At 38.8% G+C, this 25,736-nt stretch overlaps 1 protein-coding gene across 2 annotated transcripts; it reads left to right on the top strand.

Moving 5' to 3' along the window:
- Window positions 1–2,020: 2,020 nt before the first annotated feature.
- On the top strand, window positions 2,021–24,366 carry mrc2 (mannose receptor, C-type 2). 2 transcript variants are annotated; one of them, XM_079457389.1, is made up of 29 exons: window positions 2,021–2,310; window positions 6,316–6,735; window positions 8,980–9,153; window positions 9,285–9,449; window positions 9,869–9,982; window positions 10,164–10,307; window positions 10,457–10,648; window positions 10,757–10,905; window positions 11,013–11,117; window positions 12,575–12,690; window positions 12,786–12,934; window positions 13,047–13,264; window positions 13,338–13,480; window positions 15,039–15,126; window positions 15,336–15,465; window positions 15,539–15,571; window positions 15,679–15,842; window positions 15,982–16,150; window positions 16,911–17,053; window positions 18,215–18,329; window positions 18,438–18,595; window positions 18,688–18,796; window positions 19,715–19,953; window positions 20,040–20,205; window positions 20,800–20,949; window positions 21,104–21,223; window positions 21,310–21,489; window positions 21,586–21,612; window positions 21,707–24,366. In XM_079457389.1, exons 1-29 carry the CDS (start codon window positions 2,202–2,204, stop codon window positions 21,925–21,927), a joined length of 4,410 nt encoding a protein of 1,469 aa, XP_079313515.1. In that variant the 5' UTR covers window positions 2,021–2,201; the 3' UTR covers window positions 21,928–24,366. The 2 variants fall into 2 exon arrangements, with proteins under 2 accessions (XP_079313515.1, XP_079313514.1); XM_079457388.1 differs by having other exon boundaries at window positions 10,751–10,905.
- Window positions 24,367–25,736: the final 1,370 nt, after the last annotated feature.

Here is a 25,736-nt window from a genome sequence, read left to right as displayed (position 1 = left end):
TACAACTTTGAAAAAGCTCTATCTCAAGCTCCATCTGAAACATGTATTTTGATAGTTTAGCAATGTGGCAATAAGTTCAGAAACCACATCTTTATAACTTCACTATTTAAGGATAGTTCCCTCCCAACCCGAATATTATTCCTCTAAGAGAAGTCTGCAGAAATATAAAGGCTCAAGTAAAGTACAGATACTCCAAAAATACTTATTAGTAAAGTATTTTTACCTCGAACACTGAATGTGTGCTTTTCGGAACATCATATCTGTTAACAAATGAAAGTGTTTTGAAAAGTGAAAATAATGGATACACACATGACGAATAGATGCAGAAGTCCAATAAACACCAAGCCACACATGACGAATATATGCAACATATGCATCAATTTTATTCGCTCCGTTCTTGACTTTAAAAAGTAGACCTGTGTGCGTTTGATTTGAATCAGAAAGCAATACAGATGCTGTGTTGCTCCGGCTCCTTAGTAAAGTTGGATCTGTATTATCTGTTTGTTCAAACCGTTGAAAGAGTTATGACACTTCACAGCCATTGAAATAGAGTTATGACACTTGATCTCGCCGCTGTGTAGTCACGTGGTTCCAAACCAATACGTGCTGTCAACCAATTCTAATGGATTTTAGCGGGATAGACAACAGCAACTATATTTGCATACATTTTGCTAAATATATTACCATATTGTGTACACTGACTACTACGTTGACTACATTTATAGTAGAATTTGTCTGAGTAATATTATTCTTGTTGTTTTTCTTGCAAATAAACTCTTCACATGTTTCACTGGTTTTCGCTTTACCCTATAATGCTTAGGAACACATTCAATATCAGCGCTTGGTAGATTTATGAATTCGGGTTTGTTTCGGACAAATCCTGAAAGCAGTAGCTTGATTCTGTGGCTGATTACTTTACCACACCGGGCCTGTCTAACGGTTCAAAGCCAAACTATTTCAGCCATAGTGATCTAATGCATGATTAGGTTACAGGGGACACATCATGCAATGCAAAATAGTCTTAAACAATCTGAGTATTGTATAGCTGTCTAAATTAAATTCACATATTTGTCAGAAGAAATTGACTGCAAAGAAAAGGATGTGAGAGGAGACTGGCCTGTCTAATTTGTGCTCATACTGTCAAAAACCAGATGCTAGGAAACAAAGCCAGTTTCATTTAACACTTGCTTCCCTGTCTGAATCTTTTTTCTGTAATGATTGTGAAATATATTCTGCATGAGCCATAAACGCCTCATGCAATGTTAAACGTGTTTAAACAATATCAGGCGGAAATGTATGTAGCCTACCTTTTAATAATCTCGCAAGTGTAAACAATATTTTGAATCAGTAAATCGGATAAACCACAGCTAGCTAACGTGGAGGTGGTTAAAATACTGTAATGCACGGCAAGCTGTGGTTTATCCCGCTTATACCATTGGCTATTTGCCAAGTTAAAGCTGTTATTAATGTTAATGGTGTATTTTTTGGGCCAGGTAGCTGAAAATGTCAATTATTTTTGTCAGTGAATTTCCAATGGCATCAAAATGACTTGAACTACCCGTGCATCAAGCGGTTATAACTCACACATTCCAGCCAATCAGAATCAAGTATACAAACAGACCATGGTGTTATTGCATCAAAGAGCATGCATATCCCAAATATGCAAATGCATATTTAAATTCGCTTAAATTAGTTTTTAAATAGGCCTAATATAAGTTATTTTAAATTACGCTAAAATCACAGTAATTTTTAAAAGTAAGTTTACATTTCTTATGATTCTACGCGGTTACGTCGCTTTTCAAAAAAGCGTCCGCTAGATAACAAATGTACGTTTGGTCCTATAGCGTTTTTTTTACTATAAATTATAAAGAAAATATCCGAATGAAATATAAACGAACAATTGCGCATGTCGATGCCTTTCCCAAAGAGCCAAAAGGTCCAGACTTCTGTCTCATTCTGACCTGAACACATCCTGGGTGTCGGGTAGTCATTCAAACTTATTTCTCCGCCTTCCCTCACTTCCCTGGGACGTGTGAGTGCGTGCGCGTCCAGTGAAAGTGAACGGTCTGCGGCGCTCATTCAGTCCACGCACACAGCTCCTCACATCCCATCTGACACAATCCATCCGTTCCTGCTTCTCTTTTTAACGAGAAGAGGAATCCGCTGTTTTTCTTTCCGTTTCTCCTCTCTGCTCTGCAGGCATGCGTCATCACGACGACGGGCACCGGGAGCGCGCGTGGATACGTGTTTGCAAATGCACTTTATATTTATTTCTTGTATTAAGTCTGGAGCGGAGCACCGCGCACGCAGGTAAGACGCGTTTGTTACGGTTTATTACGAATTCCTCCCTTGCGCCTTTGTGCAACTGCAGCCTCTTTGTTCATATACATGCGTAATATGATGTTAATAACGTGAAGACTTTTGGAGTGTCGTCGTGGTATGTTGTGTTGGCTCTGTGGCCGCACCGATGTGAAGGAATGCCACATTGCCACGAAAGTCCAAACTCTTGAGTGGAAACAGATGTGAGGGAGGAAGGGAGAACGGGGGAGGGGAGTGCTCTGGTCGCTTTTATGTTTTATAGAGTAACTTACTTTGGAAAAGTAATAGGACATTTTGATGTCGATTATACGGGGGCAGTTGTAGTGCTTGTTGGCAGATGTTGTTCGTTTCGCACCGCTCTGTTAACCTGCGCTTTGTGCATCCCCGCGGGCAGATGTGCTCTAAATACCCGGTTGCACAACAAGTCGCAGCTGACAACTGACCGCCGTCTCCGTGATCTTTCGTTTTTAGTGCCTCTCACAACTTCACAGTCCATCCAAGCCGGACAGACGAGATGTTTTTGCACCTCTGTGTCAGGAACTGCAAGGACCTAGGACTTATTAAAAAGAAAAAAGTCGTTTAGTGGAACAGTAAGCTGTTGTTAGACATGTTAGATGTGAGAAAAGAATACTACATCTAAGACTTGACAGGAGAAGATGGATGTTGGCCTAGTTGCAAACTGAGGGACATCTCACATATTCACTTCTTTCTCCTTCTTTTGTATTTGTGTGCAGAAATCATTCCAAGACAATATTTTTCAACTATGCCATCTATGAATTTCAAGCAACTGGGAAAAAACACGACTACACACAACAGATTTGTCATGTGCGTCTATAAATTCATCATAGTGTTTGGAGACTAAAAACATCCTTTAAATTACAGTAGTATCCTAGTCTTAAGTGTATTTTAATGAAAGTTCCGTGTCCTGCACAGACAAATGCATTTCTGAATCCCAGACTCCCGTGGGTATACAGAACATCAAAATACCTTAAAACTGATCCAATGTATCTTTTAGCTAATCCTTGAAGTATCAGATTAGACCTGTTTTGTTTGGGGTTAGATTGCAGGTCAGAGTTCTGACTGGATTGACAATGCAGTAGCAGGAGCCAAAAAACAAATACCCAGCCTGAATTTCCGGTGTGTTTGTCAATCTCTGTGTTTACAGAACAAATGATCATCTAACTCTGACCTCTCTCTGCACCCTTCCTTTGCTCCCCCTTTCAACTCTCTCTCTTCTCCCTGTTTCCCAGCTGGCTTGTAAACCCCTCCTCTCTCTCTCTCTCTCTCTCTCTCTCTCTCTCTCTCTCCTCTTGAAAATGACAGATAAACAAAAAGCATCTGTGATAATACAAATGTAGCTTTGGTAGCTTAAAATCAGGGTTCTAAACCCACACACCCTTCAGTTCACAATTTACTCCCCTAGTGGGTCCTTGTTTCTTCAGTTTTTTATTTCTAGGGGCTTGTATCACAAATTTAGAAGACATTATGTGGTTTCTAATATGTTGGCATTGTTAGTAATTAGCTGGAAGAATGTGCATAAGTTTACCTCCATAAAGTGTGAAATAGCCTAGTTGTTTTAAAATATCTGGTAAATGATCCTGTCAAGTATATTTGTTTTTGTCATTCAATATAATCTGTCAGGCTAATTGTTTTGACTTTGTGTTTGCATGCTTACCAGACGTAAAGTCTTGCATCAAATCCTCTGTATTAAGACCACTGTACACCAATAGTGATGAAAAAGACACATTTCACCCACACTAGTCATATCAATGTCAACATTATATTCTCGGCGATCTAAATTAATTCACAGGGCTGTGCAGAATCACCCATAGAGTGGTTTCATCTGCCATCTGGAAAAAGGTTAAAAAATGTTCATGCCAAAGCCACAGACTGAAAAAGCTTCTTCCTGTAAGGTTTAAGGCTACTCAATAACTATGTCTGACAGCCTTTAAATTCACTGTATAGCCCCTTTCAGTATCCGTAATGTATCATATAAAGCATTTGTTTCTCTCTGTTTTTGTAAGTCTCAAGCTCTGCTGCATTGTAGTTGTTGTACTGACGCATTATGTTTTTAAATGTTGTTTACTGACCATCTTCAACCTGTTGGCATAGTTATTTTCATATATTTTCTATGCCATAGTTCTGGGTCAAGGACTCATTTAGAAGAAACATTTTTATTTGACACTTGAGAGAAACCATATTTGGATATTAAATTATTTAAATATATAAATCTATTAATAGTTATTCATTTATTTTGTAATGCAAAATTATACTAAAATGGGTGAATTACTCCTTTAGGGTTAGTATAGGGTACCAACGTTCTGATCTTTTTGTCTCTCTTTGCATGCACCGAACCAACCTTGTGGTTCAAGTCCTAACACTTCATCAGCTTCACATCGATTTAATTTGTTTCTTTTTATCTAGCCTGTGATGTAAAATGCTTGGCTTCACTGCTCTGCGTCTGTTAGCGTGACCTACCAAGTGTTCACACAATTCAAAGACATTGAGAAGACGCTCAAGAAATGTCTGAGCTTGCTAAAATCCAATGACTAATTTATGCTTTGCCCTTTATCTGTCAGAGGCTGGTTGACAAACTCTTTGATGTTTATGTAACCACACATTTCTGTACCACCCATCATTCTCTCCAGGGTCTTACCTCCACCAATTACATGGCTCGCTCAGGTCCCGTGATGTCTCAAACTTATCCCGTTATTTTAAAGAAAGAGAGAGGCTGAAAAACATAGAAAGAAATAATTGTTTTAATCCCGCTTTGTCACAATTGCTTTTCATTAGTAAGTGGAAAGCTGGTGGAAAATATTAGCTGGATCTTTTTCAGCCTTTATTATTTAACGTCTCGCTAGTTAAATTTGATTTAGGATTTTTCCATAGGTATTCCGTTGCCAGGCTCTGGACTTGTTTGCAGCATGATGTTAATGAGACATGATTCACAGTAGTGAGATGAGTGCATAGGACCACTCACTCACTCACTCACTCACTCACTCACTCTGACACTGTGATAGTGTCAGAGTAGTGACTAGGGATGTCCCGATCACACTTTTAGTGTCCCCGATCTGAGGCATTTTATTTTGAGTATCTGCCAATTCGAGTCCCGATCCGATACTTGTATTTTCCTGATGCTATGTGAACGCTTTCACTGTTGAGCATTCTATAAATGATAGCCTAACATATTGTCGCAAACATAATGACAGAATCTGTCTTTTCAACTCATTCAAATAGTAGGATTAGATTAAGCATTGAAATGGCCTTCTTTATCAAAGAAGTATAGTTTAAATGCTTTTTTTTGCAGCTGGACAGGGGTTTGTCCTCATGAGGTGACAGAATACATTCCGTCTCAATTTTCTTCCTGGTCTAGATTGTCAAATGTCACAGCTCTCTCTCAGGACATTTTATTCAGGGTTTGTTTTCTTAAATGTCTATCTATGTTCTTGGAGTTAGACATATAATGTGTTCCAAAACCAAACCCTGAGAGATAAAAACTGATAAAAAGTAATGCCATAAACAGAGCATGCACACAATAAACAAAAAGCCAAAACCCAGGTGTCCTTTAAAAAATGACTTTTCTGCTTAAAGTAAATCAGTGTTTTGCAACCACCGCATGTATAGGCACATAGATCAACTCAACAACAAAGAATCTGCGGGTTGGTTTATGCTGGGTTTGTGCTTAGCTTGTGTTGGCTATGAACTAGTTTTTTTTTTGTTGAACATGCGAGTTGATAAATGGGAATCAAAACAGGTTTGCTTATTCTGCTCTAGTGATAACACACAATCAAAACAGATGGCATTGTGATGTCGACAGAAATTGTCTGTAAGATCAGTGGCTCCAGAATGATGTAAATGTTTATTGGTATCAAAACAGCATCAGAAAACAAAAAACACAGCTGTCAAAGCAGACATCGCCATGGCTATTGATTGTGTGCTATTTTAGGGATATTGGAACTCAGCTAATCTCTCTCTCTCTATCTTTCTCTGCCACAGCCCATTCCGATGAATCGAACACTTTTGCGTTTTTCCACGAGCTGGAGCAGGGCTGCTTGGGGGTACGAGATCACGTGTTGTACATATCCTCTTCCTGCACGGATGAATCCCAGCTTTGGAAATGGGTCACCAGAGGACGGCTCTTCAACATGGGCTCCTCCCTCTGCCTTGGAATCACCGTCGGCAACGTGAGCTCATTGGGCAACAGGTCTCCGCTGGGCGTGTTCCGGTGTGATTATGAGCCCCCGCGAGTCCGCTGGACCTGGAGCTGCAGCAGGTTCCTAGATACACTCGAAACGTACTTGCCCGCCCCTAAATTGGTCCTCAGTGGTGGGAACATGACGGTCATCGGCACACAGCAAAAGTCAGGGTGGCGAGTCTATGGCGACAATCAGTACCTTTGTGCCAAGCCCTACCAAGGTCAGCTATGTTTCAGAGTTGGGATTTCTGCTTTAGAATTCTAGAAAGTATAGGAAATACAGAAAGGTATTCCAGACAGAGGCAAGACCCACATGTCCCGTGGACCTCAGTGATATTTAGGCTACATTTTTATCTTCAAAAGGATTTTTGGCAGTGAGCAACATTAAACTTGTACAGATTGGCTACGTACCAAAAAGCAAATTAAAAGTCTCTCCTGCGCTTTTGTACAATGAATTGCATCAGACAACCTGTCTCATGGTTGTAAATGTACTTTCTTAAATCAGTCGTTCATGATGCATTTAGTAATTAATTTGCGGTATACTTGATTTACAATGATTAAGGATTTCTTTGTGAGGGCAGTCAAACGAATAAAAGTTTGAGTTAACATAATATATATCTATGTACTGTGCTTATACATTTTGTATCTATAAAAAATTACACATAAATTTATACATATTTAGGAAATTGTAACATGTATTTATTTATATTTACCAATAATTTATAAATTAGCCTACATATACATGTTTATTCATTTTGATTTTTTTTTAAATGTATGCATGTATGTGTATGTTTTAATAAATAAATAATTAATATGCACGGTACACATACGTATATTATGTAAGAGCAAACTTTTACTCAGGATGCGATTAGTCGCGATTCATCTTTTGACAGCACTATAGTTTATATATAATATCAAAGTTCATAATCATACTTACAAAACCATTAATGGAATTGTTATGGCATTTATATTTATTATTTAATATACCGATTATTTATAAGGGAATTCAAAGGGAGAACTGTTAAATTGTTATCACTAGTCTGCACTATTTGTGGATCAGATAGATTTACCCCAACAGCATATTTTCCTTCTCTTTGATGTTTCCTGCTCTCAGTGCTGAAGCATATTGCATTTGAAGTGTTCTTGACAAACAGTTGCCAGTGACATCATGCAAACACAGATCTGAGAGTGTGTGTATTCAAGAATAAGCTGTGTGGGTTTTGAAAGTTCTCAGAGTATTTATATGCAAGATTTGAGATGTGTTTGGTTTTGTTGAGTGTCCTACTTTTCCACATCTCTGAACTTCAGAAACAATCAGTTCCTCAGGCAGAAATGTGCTCTCAGCTTTTCCTATACCTAATCCTCTTTTTCTGTAGTTTAATTCATCTCTCACTTCCTTCACACACTTTCTCTCTCTGTCTTTGTTAACCGAAAGCTCATCTGTACATTCAGAATGCCTAGGGGTTTCTATAGTAATAGCTGCATTCCATCCGAGGGGAAACGAAGAGAAAGAAAGTGTGAAAATGCAAAGAGGGAAGGGGGAAGTGGAGTTAAGGAAGGGAGACTATGATTATGACAAAGGCACTCAATTCCATGCTTCACACTGGCCTTTAATAGCACTGTACTGCAACTGTCTGTCTGTTTAGTCTGTCTCGCTGTTTGTCTATACAGCATGTCTTTCTCTCTGTCTGTCTGATCCCATTGTACAGATCTTTAGGACTTTACAGTACATAAAGCCTCTGCAACCTTCAGATTTGAAACATCTTTGTCCAACCAAATTCAAAGCTTGTCTTGACGTTGGTCTTGAAAACGTTCCGCAGTGAATCCAGCCTGAACCTTTTCACATTCAAGCTCCATTGTAGATCATTTTAGTCTTAAGAAACTGAAGATTAAAGGTAAACAATCTTCCACTGAATCCATTCTACAATCTTTCCAGTAGAGATGTTGTCATTGAATATTTGTACATCAAACTGATTGTTTACTGAAGTCTCTTTTCTTTAATGATTAATCTTTGATTTTTAAAAATAATTTTAACTATATAGTTGCCTTGCAAAGATGGTGTTGTGTTTAGGTTTCTTCTCATTTAAAAATCTTCAAAAAACACACCCCTTATGCAAAGAAAATATATTTTCCAATGTATTATTTCATATCTATAAAAATATGCTTCATAATAAATTGTTAATGCATTACATTATTACAATACATTGGAAGGAATTGTCTTTTTCATAAATAAAAAGGTTCTTGCACTTGGTTCCGATATATGGAAATTTATTATTTAATGTATTGTATTATATTTTCCCATGTTTTTTTTATCTGATAATTGATTCCAAGAAAATGTATCTGATTTGACTCTAAATGTTCTTACCTATTCTTATTTTACCAAGTAATAGAAAGAGATGAACAAGGAAAGTGAATTTTTCAAATTCTGTGCATTCTATGATTTAAGTTCACTTGCTTCTCCACAGAAATCTACACCATCCAGGGAAACTCTCACGGCAGTCCATGTTATTTCCCCTTCCTGTACGATGGCCAGTGGTTCCACAGCTGCACTAGTGTGGGCAGGGAGGATGGCTTCCATTGGTGTGCAACTACCCATGATTATGGAAAAGACCAGCGCTGGGGTTTCTGTCCAGTGAAAAGTAAAGTCAGCCTCATGTCATATGTAGACCTGGATTAAAATCATTGTTCAAAGTTCATTGTGCAAGATGATATCTTTGAGTTATCATATTGTAAATTTGTCTGTCTTTGTTTTCTTTCGATTTTTCACAAGGTGCTGGCTGCGAGACTTTCTGGGACATAAACCCTTTGATGGATAATTGTTACCAGTTCAACTTTCAAGCCACACTGTCCTGGAGTGAAGCAAGGACCAGCTGCCACCAGCAGGGAGCAGACCTGCTCAGCATCATTAAATTAGAAGAACAAATCTATATCAATGGTGAAAAGCAGAACTACTAATGATGATGATGCATTAATGTTCATTAAATTAAAAGTGTAACGTGTCATTTCTGTATTAAATCAAATTAAATGAAAGTCTGGCCCAGACATAACATGTGGCTCAACCAATGCAAGGCAGCGATATTTGTTTGATTGACCAATGACAAATGAAAGGAGTGTTTAAAACTTGTCTTGATAAAGTGGCACAGAAATAACTTTAAAAAACAAATGTGGATTTAAAAAAAAAAAAAATGTGGTTTTGCTTATAGAGAGCTGTTAACTGGAGAAATGAATTTTTGGGTAAAAAATTTGTTTAAACAATTGTGGTGAAGAAAAATTAAATGCATAACAAAGCAGAAGTTTGTATACATCACATCCCTTTTGTTGTGAAATGTGTTTTAAAGTCTGCGTGTACTGTAGGTTTGCTTACTGGATACAGCGCCACCCTCTGGATGGGTCTGAATGATCTTGACCTCAATGGTGGCTGGCAGTGGGCTGACTCCGCCCCCTTTAAATTCCTGAACTGGGAAGCAGGTGAGGTCACACCCTTTTATAGCCACACCTACCTTGACGTTTTGAAACTGTATTTTAATTTCTAGTGAACAACCTCCATACTGGTTCTTATTAGGAGACCAGTTTTTATATTAAAATCATATAGTGTCTTGCCTTACTGTTGGAGTGATGTATTTTTACCTAGTGAGTGTGTATGTTACAGATTTGCCGAGCTATGACGAGGAGGAGAATTGTGGGGTGATCAGTACTGATGCTCAGGGTCGCTGGCACAACCGGGACTGTTCAGTGGCTCTCCCTTACATCTGCAAGAAACGGCCTAACGCGACTCTGGACCCCTTCACCACAGGTATGTGTCCCATTGCGTATGTGCACATTTGTGGCTTGCACACAGCAATGTCACAGCTGTTTGGAGTTACACTTCCATTTATTTCTTATGTCTGAGATATATGTCTCTTTGTCTGTATGCATTTATGGAAATGCTTTTGTGTTTAATAGACTCTTGGGCAGACGATGGACGTTACCAGTGCGATGTGGGCTGGCAGAACTTCCAGGCAGGCTGCTATTGGCTGAACACAGATAACCTGGATTGGAACTCCGCCCACAAAACATGTCAGAAGATGGAGGCTAACCTTGTCAGCCTCCACACGCTCCCGGAGCTTGAATTTATTACCAAGCATATGAAGAGAGGTACGCTTAGATATAAAATCCCAGATTTTCCTCAGTATATGGAAACTTTCATTGACTCACACGTCAACGTTGTCACTGCATATCTCTCTTCCCGTTTCTCAGATATAGAGGAGCTGTGGATTGGTCTGCATGATACAGTTATGCAGATGAACTTTGAGTGGACGGATCGCACTCCGGTCATCTTCACCTACTGGCACCCGTTTGAACCCAACAACTTCCGAAACGTCAATGAGGATTGTGTCACCATTTGGGGGCCTGTGAGTTGAGTCTTATCCTTTGTAGATCTGATCTTTAAAGAATGGCATCTCTTTTGCCATCGCTTCATAATGACCACCCTTTATTCTTTGTGTGTGTGTGTTTGTAGGAGGGGCGTTGGAACGATAGCCCATGTAATTACTCTTTACCTTCGATCTGTAAGAAAAACGCACAGAAAACCGATGAACACATAGAGGATCACGGGTGTAAACGGGTAATTCACTCTTTTCATTCAATCTCTAGCTTTTTATTTCTGTACCTTATCCATTTTTAATTAGTTTTGATCCTTTGATTATTATCTTTGTTTTATCTTCTAAAGCTCCTCTAGTGTTCTGGTTGGAATTTTTTGCTGGATTTCTCCACCCACATACTTGCTTTTCGCTCTCGCCTGCTCTTTCTCTCACTTTCTGCCTCTCTGTGTGCATAAAGACTCTATTCACAGCCACTGCTGTGTCATACTGTTCAAACTCCAGATGTGGTCAGTAGACCCAGACCTGACACAAGCATACAGTAAACACTGACGCACGCACGCACGCACGCACACACAAAACCTTTTTGATGTTTGATGCTCACTTAACAAATGGTTCTAAATTATGAAGGTTAGATGTGTAGGTTAAATTTGCATTGTTCTGAATGCGGTCACAAACTGAATGTTGAATCAGGACATTGTGACCTGATTCACAAAAATGATTGCACACGGTCTTGAATACATGCATACAACAGTTAGATTTCTTATTCTCCACATGTCTCTCTTAAGTCCTTCAGTTCACCAAGGTCTCCATCAATTCTTTGTTTAAAATCTCTCAATTTTTCTTGATTTTTGTGTGTGCTTATGTGCATTATGGCTGTTACCTTGCTGTGACCCTGAATATAGACATCTGTTATAGCCTCCTTAGGAGCTGTGACCCAGGAGGCCATGGTGTAGGTCAGAGTTCATAGCTTACAAAACCAAAGCTTTTAAGCAGAAGATGTTAAAATGAAAAGATTTTAAAACTAGAATTTATATTGTTTGTGAAATGTTGTGCTTGCCCATACAATATTTTGGAAATACTGGAAAAGTGGAAAGTGCGTCCACAGATTAGATCAGACACCAACAAGGATATGCAATAGCAAATTTAGTTTTAAGACTAATATTAATACTTTCAAAGCAGAGGTTGTGATTCCAGCATTGTCACACAAGGGATAAGGAACATCTGTCTTGTTGTTGTTCTATGCTAGAGCAGACAGCTGGCAGACGGCTCCAGTTACTGCCTCCTGCCAAGTGCTGATGTGTAAACCGAATACATTCCTTTCAAATATCTGTGTCACTGTGTGTGTTCGTATTGTGAATACTTTCATTTGCTCTTTTTAGCATTGGTTTAGGCTCATGAAGAAATAGGAGAACTGTAAAGATTTTATAATAAACATAAAACACACTGCCACTTTAAGTCTGCCGTTGAACAGCTGGCCAAGATCAAACCAGCATCTCAGCCATATTGCAAGATATAAACACTTGTCCAGAGGCACTTCTGGATTCATTCTTAACTATTTTATATCTTACGTATGTAAATACATTTTAACCAGCGACCAGCGTTGTTTACATCCTCCTAAATGATCTATATGAAATACCTTATAATGCAGTACTTCTCAATCCTGCGTGATGATGCATTCATATCTCTCCTTCTTTCTCAGGGCTGGAGGTGGCACAGTCCTTCCTGTTTCAAAGTTGGAGAAGAATCTTTAACTTTTAATGACGCAAAAGTAATGTGCAATAGCAACAATGCCACGCTTGTTGTTATTAATAACAGGTACTGGTCACGTGTATTTTTCTATGCTTTCATAAATGTAAACTCTGTATCTAAATGTGTGAAATATGTGAAGTCCTAAATGTGTAAGTGTTCAGATTTGAGCAGGCTTTTGTGAGTAGTCTGGTGTTAGGACGCTCTGACGATCAGTTCTGGTTGGGGCTGTACAATGAGAACAGCACCGGCCCGTTCCACTGGATCACGGGAGAGGAGCTCACTTACACCAACTGGAACAGAGATGAGCCAGGTACAGAAACACACACACACACACACACTCGAGATGTTCAATAGTTATTCCTAAATGAACTTTTTCTACCTAATCATGTATTTGCCTGATGTCCTGCTCTCTGGTCTCGCAGCGCAGATAAAAGGTGGTTGTGTGCTGATGGTGGCCGGTCAGGCCATGGGGCTGTGGGAAGTGAAAGATTGCGCCAGCATCCGCTCCAAATACATCTGCAAACAGAACCCGGACTCGTCTTTCATCCCCAGCCCCCCTGTTCCCCAGCCCACACCCTCCCTGACAGGAGCATGCCCATCGGGTTGGAAAAGCACCAACGCTTTCCGCCATTGCTTCAAGGTGCGTGTGTATTAACACTTCTGTTTTTATTTGTGTTCGGGTGTGCGCTTTCCTCATCACTGTGCTTTCGTAGGTCTTTCATGCAGGTGCGTTGGAGAAGAGGTTGACTTGGATTCAAGCTCACAGGTTCTGCCAGAAACATGGAGCTCAGCTCGCCAGCTTCAGCACGCCAGACGAGGAGGCTTTTGTATTCAAGATTCTCCATGAAGCATTTGGGTATGTGTGTGGGTCTACTTGACCTTGAGATTTAAGTGGCATGTAGTGGTGAGGATGCAAATGGCTGGCTCATTCCACCCCTTCCCTTTCGAAGCACTACGGGGCAGACACAGGACTAAGGGGGCTTTTCCACCATCGCACCTAACCTTTCCAAAACACAGTCTGAAACCGTTACAGTTATGTTTCCATGTGAGTCTTGTTCGACACAACGCGATTACAAACTGTTCTCGGATTGGACACACAATATAAATTCACATCATTATAACATATGTATTTTTATTCGGCGAGCCGCGCATTTTTGCGCTCTTCAACGGAATAATGGACCTGGTTGCAAACACACGACTGACATTGCCTCCCAGTCTGATCATAAAACCAACACAGACTAACGTACACAATGGCAGTTTTTTTTGCGGTTGGTGTACCTGCTTTGGGTGCTTCTTCCACTTTATGAGATTGCTAGTGAACAACCCCCCAGATGCTGGAAAATCTGCAAAAATCGAATCACACCCATTTAGAAAGAAGATTATGATTGGTCAGTTTTACTGTCACTGAAAATGTAACTCTCCCGTTGATTTACTTTACTGTCAGCCAGCGGTATGCTAATTGAAGGCATTCTTTCGTAATTTTGAATTACTCTCGTGAGACTTGGAAATCTCATGTGGATAGAGTCCTCATCGATCCAGGAAGTCATATCTAATAGGGAAAATCGGCAGACTCTTAAGTTTTTCAATATAATTTTTACGATAGTTTAGGTCAGTGTTTCTCAAAGTGTGGGGCGGGCCCCACTGGTGGGGAATAGAGACATGACAAGTGGGGCGCGACAGACGGGTGGATAATTTACTTTATTATTGACCATACACTCAAATCTTAAAATTACTTAAAACAACATCAGATCGCAAAGAAAAGAACTGGAGTTTCGGCACCCGCAGAGAAAACCAATCAGACAGTGGACCTTATTTAATTTAGTAATTTTCTTAACAGACGCTTTTTTATCCAAAGCGTTTACCATTTTGTATTTGGCTATTGGGGACAGGTGGGGCTCGCACCCCTTCCTTACCTCCCAAGTGGGGAATGGCAGGAAAAGTTTGAGAAACACTGGTTTAGGTCATCACAGAGGGCCCTGAGGGTTCGCTGCTGTGGAAAAGTGCTCTAAGATGTTGTCACGTTTTTGCTTTGCTGGAGGAGATTTAGGGCTACTGTAGAAACAACATGGGGAATTCCATGTAAGGGGACCCGCGGTTTATGTAGATAGAAATGGCTCAGTCTAAGGTAATAAAAATCTAACGCTTCATTATGTAAGCTTTTTATAGACCTCTGAAGACATAGTTATGTCTATTATATTGCATTTCTGTCAATAGATCCTCTAAAAAAATGTAATTAAAGAAGTTGAAAAAAATACAATTCAAATTTTTTGTTGTGATACAATCAAGATATTTTCATGAATTGATGAATTAGCAAGTTTTAGCATCGTGATTTGACTAAATGCTTTAGGTGTCCTTGTGTCCTTGATTTGGTGAGTGACTAAACAATAACACTTTCTGATTGGCTGTGTGGGCAGGGAGGCGGAGGATCATGAGCAGCACTGGCTATGGATTGGGATTTCTCGCCGGAATAGCGACAGCTGGACATGGAGTGATGGATCGGCTGTGAGTTTTGTACATTTCTTTGAATTCAATCTATATAGAATTTATATATATATATATATATATATATATATATATATATATAAACATTAGAGTACCATATGTAACACCTGTAAACCTGGAAATAATTTACTGCTTTAACATATATAAAAGTACCATTGTTTTATCAGCTGTTACCACCACTGAATAATGGTATCACCCCGCTGTTTCAGGTGACCTATCAGAACTTTGGCAGGGGGAATTATGGGTCTGCTGAGTGTGGAGCAGCAAACATGGCTGATACCAACTGGCTGGTGTCACATTGTGAATCTGAGCTAGACTGGATCTGCAAAATACCAAAAGGTAACCAATGCACATGCCTACAGGTCTTACATTATTTCTGAACAGTCTGTAAATCTGTATTTGTGTGTTGCAGGGAAGGTGGAAGAGAAACCTGAGAACAATGAAGGTAATGCTCACAATTATCTTTGTCAATGTTATCTTCTCTTTTTCACCTTTAGAAACGTATAGTTCAATATGATTTTGAATATAATTTAAGGTTGTGTGTGTTTGTAGACACTGGTTTAGAGTGGGTCAACTTTGAGGAAGCTCAGTATAAGCTCTCGAAACATCGCTCCACGTGGGACCAAGCTAAAAGGATCTGCTCCTGGCTTGACGCCTCTCTGGTCTCCGTGCACTCTCCTGGAGAGAATCAGTTTTTGGTCAACACTCTACGCATGGTAAAGACATACATAACGAATTCACATACTTTATTCTAATAAAAAAACAGACCCAGGTCTGTTTGTAGGTCTGATTGGGTTGCAGAGAGCGGGCAAAAAGCAACTATACATGAAAATTATAAAATGTAACTCTGTCCAGATGTCCCGCAAAGAAGATGACCTGTGGTGGATGGGGCTACATACTTTTAAAAGCTATGGGCGATTTAGGTGGTCTGATCACTCTGTGCTCAACTATGTGTCCTGGGGGCAAGGACAGCCTCGTCCAATCAGCAAAGAGCCCAAATGCGTCCAGGTCTCTGCCTCAAAAGGTTTGATTGTAAACACTTACATTTACACACCTGTTTACTTTGATTTGACATAGCCTGAGTTTGATCGTTTGCTTTAAAGGAGTTCTATGATGCGAAAATGTGTTGTTATGTCTTTTGGTGGGTTATAAGTTGCCCAGGCATGTATTAGACACGTAAAATTGCATAAAGTACAGTGTCCGAAAAAAACATGCATTCTATCTCAAAGGCAAGCTCACCCAGACCTGCCAATCATGCCTTGTGTAACCACACACCCACAAATCCACATCAGTTCGTGCTATGATTTGACTAAGACCGCCCAAATGTAAGGTGGGCGTACCTGTCAGTACAATTGCTTTGGAACTGGATGTTCCAAATATGGTAAAAGGCGTTACATTTCCATCACACGCTTGCAGTATTCAACCAATCAGTAAAATACAGCGTTTTTGAACCAATTTGAGCATTACATCTAAAACCAACAATAATATTAGTTTTAGCCGTGTCATATGATCCCTTAAACTTCTGACTGGATGTACTGCGAAATGCACAGCCATGTGAGTAAATCATTTGACACAAAACATTGTTACACTTATTTGTTACAAATGCAAACCTGGGATGAGGAAAGTACTGTTACAATAAATGTCACAACCGACCAATCAGAATCAAGTATTCCAGTGAGCCATATAATAAACAAACGTATACTGTACAGTAATATTAGGGAATCATTTGTGGAATAAGCAAAGTTGTTGATTCAGCAGTCAATTCCGTGTTTATTTTCCCTCAGGCGATTGGTCAGACCAGAAGTGTCATGTCGATCTTCCATTTGTGTGTAAAAGGGTTAATGTGACTGGTACCATTCCCCCCACACCCTCTCTTCCGCTCAAACCCGCCGGATGCCCTCCGGGCTGGAGCCCTTTCCAGCACAAGGTGAAACACATTTTCACTCAGCTTTATTTACACAATAATACTGTTTCACTAGAGCAAAGTATAATGAGGATTTGCAAGGCTGAAGGCTTCTAAAATTCCTCATCTTTTTTATTTGGAAACTGTATTTTAAAGAGCTTAGCTGTGTTTTCAAAACCTTGTATGTCCAATTTCGTTGTTTTTCAGGGAATGAAAAAACCACTGCTTTTTAAATGATTTAATACTTTCGGCTGGTCAGACATTTACAAAACCCAGTGACAAACATAAATGTTTCATGGCAAAAAAACAAACAAACATGAAATTTGGAGATACAAGGTTTTAGAAGGACAGCAGCAATATATAAATACTTTTTGTACAGACATTGTGTATATTCATTAGTGACGCACCGAAATTAAAATTCTGGGCCGAAACCAACACTGAAAATTCAGGATGCATGACTATAAAAATATTTTTATAATATCATTTTGTGAAGTACACACACTCAAACCACTTAATTAAAAAGAACATATTTTAAAGCGATTCTAAATATATTATATTTCCTTGGTCATTACAATCACATTTGTTACCAACCATCTAAACATTGTAGTACTAGAATTATCATATGCATAACAGTAGTCAGGTAAGATAAAATAAGTTTATATATGTGGCACAATCATTTTAATGAAAACAAGAACAACAGAGTCTGTTCATGTAAACAGGATTAAAAGGAGCTTCAATGATATCAGCACCTGTTGGATGGCAGTCCACGTGAGCTACATCATCAGTTACTTACAGATCGTTCTGCTGTTCATTCATATCAATATGTGAAGAGTCTGTTGCGTTTAAAGCTAGGATCTAAAACCAGCACGAGTCAATGCACATGATCTCCGACAATAAAGAAACATAAAGGCAGGCATGCGCAGTCACTCATCACATAGAGCTTGCGTGTCATTTTCTGTCCGCTAGTGTTGAGCATTCATTGTACTATTTGCCGTTGTTATGGTGGGCTTAAATGCTCGTCTTTTGATAAAAGCTAGAGTGAGCACTCAAGGGAGAGGTGGGGCGCTAGATATTTTGGCCTATTTTCTTTTTTTTGGCATGACTAATATTCATTTATCAGCATTCATTTTATTTATAATGTTTCCATAATTTTTTCTTGTTTTATTCCTGTTTTCATTACGACAGTGTTATAAGATGTTTGGGGAGGAGCTGTCGGGTCGTAGCACCTGGGACTCCGCCTCTAAGGCCTGCCTATCACATGGAGCCACGATAGTGACGGTGCCAAATCATATTGTGCAAGGTAAAGCATGTGTGCAATGTAAAAACATATGGGCTTTGTGTAGTGTTAGCTTGTGTTATTATAAACAATCAAACCTCTTTTTTTCGTTTTCTATTTTTCCTAAAACAGCATTCCTTGTTACCCTGCTACCCAACAGCAGTTTTCATGTGTGGGTGGGGCTTTCCTCAGAATCCCAAGCTCAGTTTAGGTGGTTTGAACCTGGACTACTCAGCTATACTAACTGGGCCCCGGGAGAACCAGTGGACAACAAACAAAATAAAAGCCCGGTACTGCTTTAATAGTTAAAATTGAACAAACAGACTGTTTGTTCTCCTACTCTCCCTATTTGTGGTCAACATGCATGTGTTTGTGTCATCAGGGTAACTGCGTGCTGCTCCTGAATGGCAGTCCTCACCGGATGATGGGCACGTGGGCATCTCGCAAGTGTGACGCTGAGAAACACGGCTTCATCTGCATGAAGGACAAAGGTGGGGAAACATCTCACTTATCCAATATCCAATATTTTGCAGACAACCCAAAAAATGGTTGGAATTGAATATACAGTGCAGGCAGCTCACTTTTAAAACAATCACTTCAAAACAATGTAAACCAGACTATGGAGCGCATGAAGGGACAAACATCTCACTTTTTGTTTTTATCTGCGTATTGAGGTAAACTTTGGATATGTACGACGTTGAGGCAGTTCTTCTGACATATTCATTTAATCCTTAATAATATATAAACATTTAATTAAAATAGTAGCATGCTTAAGTTAAAAAGGCCAATAAATAAAAAAGTTATAAAAAGATGTGCTAGTGTATTTAGGACATTTTTTATTACCTCGACTTGGCATTAAACATTTTAAATCACAGTTACAGTCATAAAGTGGTATTATTGGTACCATTTATGCAGTACTAGTACTAGTACTAGATTTTTTACTGTTCAATAGTTAAATGTGTAATGTTTTGGACCACAGGGGATACTGAGAGGATCTACTCATATTTAAGTATATCACACTTCATACAGAAATGAGATTCAGCGCTGTATTATACATAAATATAACAATTTACTTAAAAATAGCGTGGAGGGGAAACACACATTGCCTATGCACAGGCCCCGAGATTCTGTGCTACGCCCCTGCTCAGAGCGAAATGAGTTTACCATATTAATGGCGTGAATCCCAGTCCAACGGCTTAACAGATTTGTGTTTGAACCTCAAAGCCTGCCAGAGGATAATAGCTTAGACACGGGGCCTTCCACAAAAGCAACCCTGAAAACGTTTACAAAGAAACCCTAGAAGAAAATAGTTCAGTTGCATAGTTTGTTGCTGTCATTGTCTAGTTATAAGATTAGGTGCATCGAAGTTTGATTTCAATCACGCTTACTGCAAATCTTTGTGTTTCTAGACCCTGGCTTTCCTTCGGTTAAGGACCCACTACCTCCAGCATTAGATGGTCCATTACAGTTTGTTGGCGTTCAGTACCGGGTCTTGCAGAAGCGTCTTGACTGGTACGCGGCACTGCAGGTGTGTGAATCTGTTAATGGAACACTGGCAGCAGTACGGGACCCACGACAACATGCCTACCTCACCCTCCTCCTCAACGCTGTCCGCAAACCCGCCTGGATTGCATTACAAAACGATGGCGTGAGTGACATTATGTTGTTTGATTTTAAGCTGTGTCACTTCACTGAACATGTCAAAGTTGCAACTATTGCTGGTTTTATTATTAGGGGCGAAGCTACACGTGGTTTGGTGAAGAGGAGATGACTTTCAGTGACTGGCAGGATGGAGAGCCCAATAATATGTATGGATGTGGTCACATGACAACCGAGGGCAAATGGAGTGTGGCTGCATGTAATATGAAACTGAATGCAGCCATTTGTGAAATTAACACTGGTAAGAAAATATTACAGTATGTTTGAAACAAAATGTTATTATGGTTTTGCTTTCAGTTTAAATTATAGGTTTATTAACATCGTTTTAGTATCGTTTTAATTTTTGTAGCTTTTATGTTCATTTTAGTTTAATATTTAACTTATTTGCTTTTGTCATTTTGTTATCCATTTTCTTTGTCATGTTGTTATTAAGGTTTGCATTTTTTTTTTCAGTTCATCATTTTGTTGCCTCAGCTTAAATTTATTTCAGTTTTATTCCCAAGGAAAAATGTTAAAAAAATGTGTAGTTTACATCTTCAAATTTTTGTACTCTAAGTTTTTAAAATTATAATTAATCCAATATTTTATTAGATTTTTCAGCAAACAGATATGTTTTTAGTTTTAACTATAATAACATTGTTTCACAATGGCATGCTATTTTTGCACATTATGTACATTTTCTGTATGCATAAAATCTTAAATGTGCAGTATGCAACCACAGTTTACAATGCGCTTAAATTAACTTCTATTTCCAAGTCTCAACTAGTTCCATATGTTTTAAGTCTGAAAAAAATAAATGTTATTTCATATGTTTTTATTGTTTTGTTTCTGTCAGAGAGAACAATGGACCACAAGTGGATGTATCCAGGTTTTTGCCCACAGCCTGTAGGCAACTGGTCCTGGATTCCTTTCCGAAATCACTGCTATTCATTCATTCTCCATGAACTGAAGCTGAAACATGAGGCCATGCACACCTGTAGCAAAGGTAACATCCTCCCCAAAACATACAAAAATGTGTTTATTTAAACCGAAGAAGTACACACATAATTTATGTAAATGTTTTGTGTCTCTCTATTTTAATTTTTTTTGTCATAGCTTTTCTTTTTCAATACATAAAAAATAGCTTTCTTTTCCCACAGTGGGAGCTAAGCTGTTGTCAATAGTGGATGAAAACGAAAATGGTTTTGTTTGGGAACACATGCAAAGTTTTCAAGAACAAGCCCACGGCGCTTGGCTCGGAATGACCTTTAACTCCAAAGGCAGGGACCTTTAACCGATAACCTTAATTTACTTTAATGATCCAAAAATGTGATTTGTCTAAAGCTGTATGTGTGTGGTTTTACAGGAGGCAGTCTGGAGTGGTCAGATAGTGCAGCGGTGGATTACAGTAACTGGGAGCAGCAGGATGCGAATCTAAGCATGCTGTCTGCCAACAGCTGCTTCTGGGTTCAGAGCAACACAGGTCTCTGGAGACCCGGATCCTGCAAAAACAGAACGCATGGTATCATCTGTAAACGGCCACGAGGTATGAGATGTCACACCTGTTAGAGGCATGTAATGTACTTACATAAAGAACCCTGAGTCCAACTTTTCTCTCTGTTTGCCGTTTTATTTTCAACAGGACCCACAGCAGAACCTGTAGTTCAATGTAAGTTAATACATTTGACATCTTGTTACATGTTTCAAATTGGTCTGTCAGATGAAAACTGCTGTTAAAGCTTGTTATTTTCTCTCTTTTCCAGCTGGGGTGAACAGTCTCCATGTTTTAATTCAGGTTTTGGTTGCAGCTCTTCTTCTGATTGCTCTGGTGGTGGGTGGGATTTATCTGTATCGTAGGCGGAGCTTTGGCTCCGCAGGTTCCTATGAGGGTGCTCGGTACAGCCGCACCAACTCTGCCCCCTCAGAAGAAACAGAGAAAAACATTCTTGTTTCGGACATGGAGCTGAACGAACAGGGAGAATAATGCTGTATGTGTTCAAACTGAATATCTGTGGAAAATCTGCTTAGGCAGCAACTCAATGAGAAAATGTACATGTTGGTTTGTTGGTTCGAGGAGCTGTGTAGAGCGCAGGTGATGACTTTTATCCAAAGGTACGTCCATTCAGTACTCACAGACCACACCCCATCTAAACCTCTGTCAACCATCATCGTCTCAAGGGGACCTGTGTGGATTTGCTAGTGTGTGATGCAACAACAGTTACAGTTACTTTACAGTTTTACCTTTTGTTTTATCTGGTTATGGAAGTACAGTTTGTAATCGTGTTTTTCCACATCATGAGATAATTTGTATGTCAAACTATAGTTATCCTAAGGTGCAAAACTCTCTCCAAAATATTACTGCATTTCCATACTTCACATACACACACTTAGCTAGATTACTGGGTAAACATCACAGTTATAATAGCTACATATTAAAACTATGCAATTTAAATTAAGAATGTTGACATTTTTAAAACGACATCCATAAGGTGATGTTCTGTCAGATTTTTAGGGACAGTTTTGTCATCAAACTATAGCTAAATAAACAGACTATTGTTGGCCACCTTTGACTACCGCAGTAAGAAACATGGCTTTATAAATGTCTATTGTTCTATTGAATACAAAACAAGATATTGTAAAGAAAGTAGGAAAGCAGTTTTTGGGCACTTTTGACTACCATTGTAGTTTTTCCTACTATGGTAGTCAATGGCGGCCAAGAACTGTTTGGTTATAAGCATTCTTCCAAATTTCTTTCTCTGTGTTCCTCAGGACAACGAAATGTCTACACATTTGGAACGACTCGAGAATGAGTAAATGATGATAGACTTTTATTTTGGAGTGAACTGGACCTTTGAGCACATTTTGGACCAAAAAGATAGACAGTATTTTTTTTAACTGTGACCTTCGAAGTGACTGTTTGTTGTGATACTCCTTGTTTGCTTTCTAAAATATGTGCAGCCGAAATTTGATGTTCTTTGGGTCAGAAGCCGGGTCCCTCAAAAAAGTATAGGTATTACAAATCAAACTTGGTTGAAGTTTAGTGGTACAAAACAGTGGAAACAGAAGTAAAAGTGGCCAGAAATTGATGAAAGTGCACCATAAAGAGCCTCAAAAACATCTCTTCGGTCTCTCATTCTTGATGGTTCGCAACTGTTTCTTTCCTTTTCTTGGCAAGACCTTTAGGTGACACAGTGCTGTGGCCAGCTGTGGAATGTTGAGTCAGCTAGTGGAAGAGATCTGGAACCAATCAGAACATGCAAAGAGAGAGGAATGGTGAAGGTTTTAAATGTTTTTTAAATAGGGTGAGAGAGGAGAAGTCACGAGGAGACAGTAAAAGGTGGAGTTTGGTTAGAGAAAGGGACTTTTTTGTGCAGGAGTTACTGGAACCGCTGGAACTGAAAGGGAAAATACTGCCCCCTACTTGATATTTGCACAATGTCTAAATGAATTTTCTTGCTGTGCTGTTTGCCAAATAAATCAATTATCAACATTACTAATGTGTGAAATGTCACATGTTGGTCACAGTGGTTTAGAAAACAAGCACAGTACTGCTTCACATGCTTTTGAGGAACAATATATAGCCTGTCTAGCCATTCTGTGTTTGGAAACCCACAAGACCCCACGTTTTCTGATGAAAGTGAGGGGTGCTTGCCGATGCCAAACTCACAATGTTAGGGTGCTGTGGGTCATTGTCCCGGTGTTGTTATGTGCTTGCTAGGTTGTTCTGGGTGATTTTATCCAAGACCAGATCTAGATAGAAACGCGTTACTGCAAGCCTCAGAAAACATTACCCATTATGATTGCTCAGCATTAGTTTAATTGTTTTTATTCTGGTAGAGAGATGTTGTTTGAGGGAAGATGTGCCACCACTAAGGCTTTTTACTCATCTGTAACATTTTATTTGCTCACTGTTGATGTTTTTTTTTAAATATGACCATACGGTTAATTACAGTCAAAGCATAATGTCACATATGAACTGAAATTACAGACCGATTTGTACAACCATATATAACATAACATACATGACTATATTTCCATGCAGACGGTACAACCCTGAATATTACATGACACTTTTGACTATGATGTCACTCATGACTATGACTCACTATAGCCTCATATTGCACACAGTCATGTGATTCTGCAATTATAAATCACTTGGTTTTTTTCCTTTTTGGTTTTGAACATAAACTAGTCGAGTTATATGAAACATATTTTTAACTGGAAGGAAATAACTCAAGTCCCTGTGAAGACAATTAAAATGTTCGCTTTAGTTTGTTTTGGATATTTGGTTTAATGAATTTGCTTTAAAAATGAATAAAGCATATGTTTGCTTTGTGACTGCTGGGAAATTATTGTTTTGACGATAACCCAAACCTTTATTGTTTCATAAAAATGGTTAATAAATTCCATGCAATATTCGTTTAAAAGATTTTGGATTTTAAGCTGGGGTGAACATTTCTTGTAGTCATTTAGAGTTATGTGATGAAGACACAGCTTTGTGTCACTGGTTGGTTATAGTTTTGGATACATGTAATTAGTTTATTAAAGCAATGGATGAATAGTTATCTAAACTGCAAAAATGCAAGTTAAATAATGCTAAAACAGTTGTTCTAAACAGTCTTTGCCGCTAGGGGGCAGATTATGCTCTTGAATATTATCAGGTCATGTTGAAATGTTTACTTAGAACGTCAAAATGTTTTAAAAGGGCCTCAATATTTAAGACCTACATTTAAGGCTCCTAAATATTATTATCTTTGTATGAAAGTCGTTTAATTTAGGTCAGGTTACTACCTTAAAAGGCTATCATGTTAGATCTGTCCGTCTAATAGCTATGTGTCAGTGCTATATTCCCTGATCTCGAAACCAATCAAACAGCAATGCCTGTTTCAGCACTGTAGGTTCCCAGAAAAGTGCTGAGTGTCTTTATTCATATTCATTTGTCAAATGTTTTCCCCATCCAAATCATATAATACACAGGGTGCACTGTGAATGAAGCTCAAGGACACGGAAACTCATATCATTTGATTGTCAAGCTGCCTAGATATAGACCAATCAATCCAAAATATATTTCTCACCTACAGCCGTGGAAAAAACATTTGGAGACCATTTCAAAATTATTTTCAGTTTTTTTCTAAATGTACTAGGTAAAATTATTGTGTTTGTTTCATTCTGTGAACTACTAACAATATTGACACTCGAATACTGGAGAAACAGGTCAAAATAACAGAAAAGATGCTCTGTATTTTTTCAGACCTCAGTACAACATTGATATTTGTACATGTATTTAGGAAATGTTTTCAATAATTTCTATGTGATAACCTTTTATCATGTTTATCTTATGCACGTGACGCAAATTTCGTCATCAGAATAGTTATCTTATGTGTCGTGCCCTTCAGTCTTTCACAATGCTGTTGGATGGCTTTGTCACTCTACTGAGATTTGATTGTCTTAAAATTCAACAAGCACTGGACATCTAGAAATTCTGCTTTCTGCAGCTATATGTCATCCTATATTTCTCACCAGCAAATGGAGACAAACGCACACACAAAATTGGATTGAATAATCATGAAACAGAGATATTTGAATGGGTTTAATGGTTAGAATGGGAATTGTTTTGGGTTTTAAAGTGGTACTCTCTGTGTGGCCCTCTGGTAATGTGTTGAGTAGGATATTATACCTGATGGGAATCAACAGAACTATGAGGCCGAAAACACACTACATAAAAGAGTTTTGTAATGTTTTCAATGGTAAACAGCTGATGGTTCATATTGAAACCAAATTGCTTTTCTTAAC

The sequence above is a fragment of the Barbatula barbatula genome (genome assembly GCF_947034865.1).
Source record: "Barbatula barbatula genome assembly, chromosome: 5".
Taxonomy (NCBI): Eukaryota; Metazoa; Chordata; class Actinopteri; order Cypriniformes; family Nemacheilidae; genus Barbatula; species Barbatula barbatula.
The sequence above is the reverse complement of the archived record's forward strand: the minus strand, read 5'-3'. Positions and strand labels throughout refer to the sequence as shown.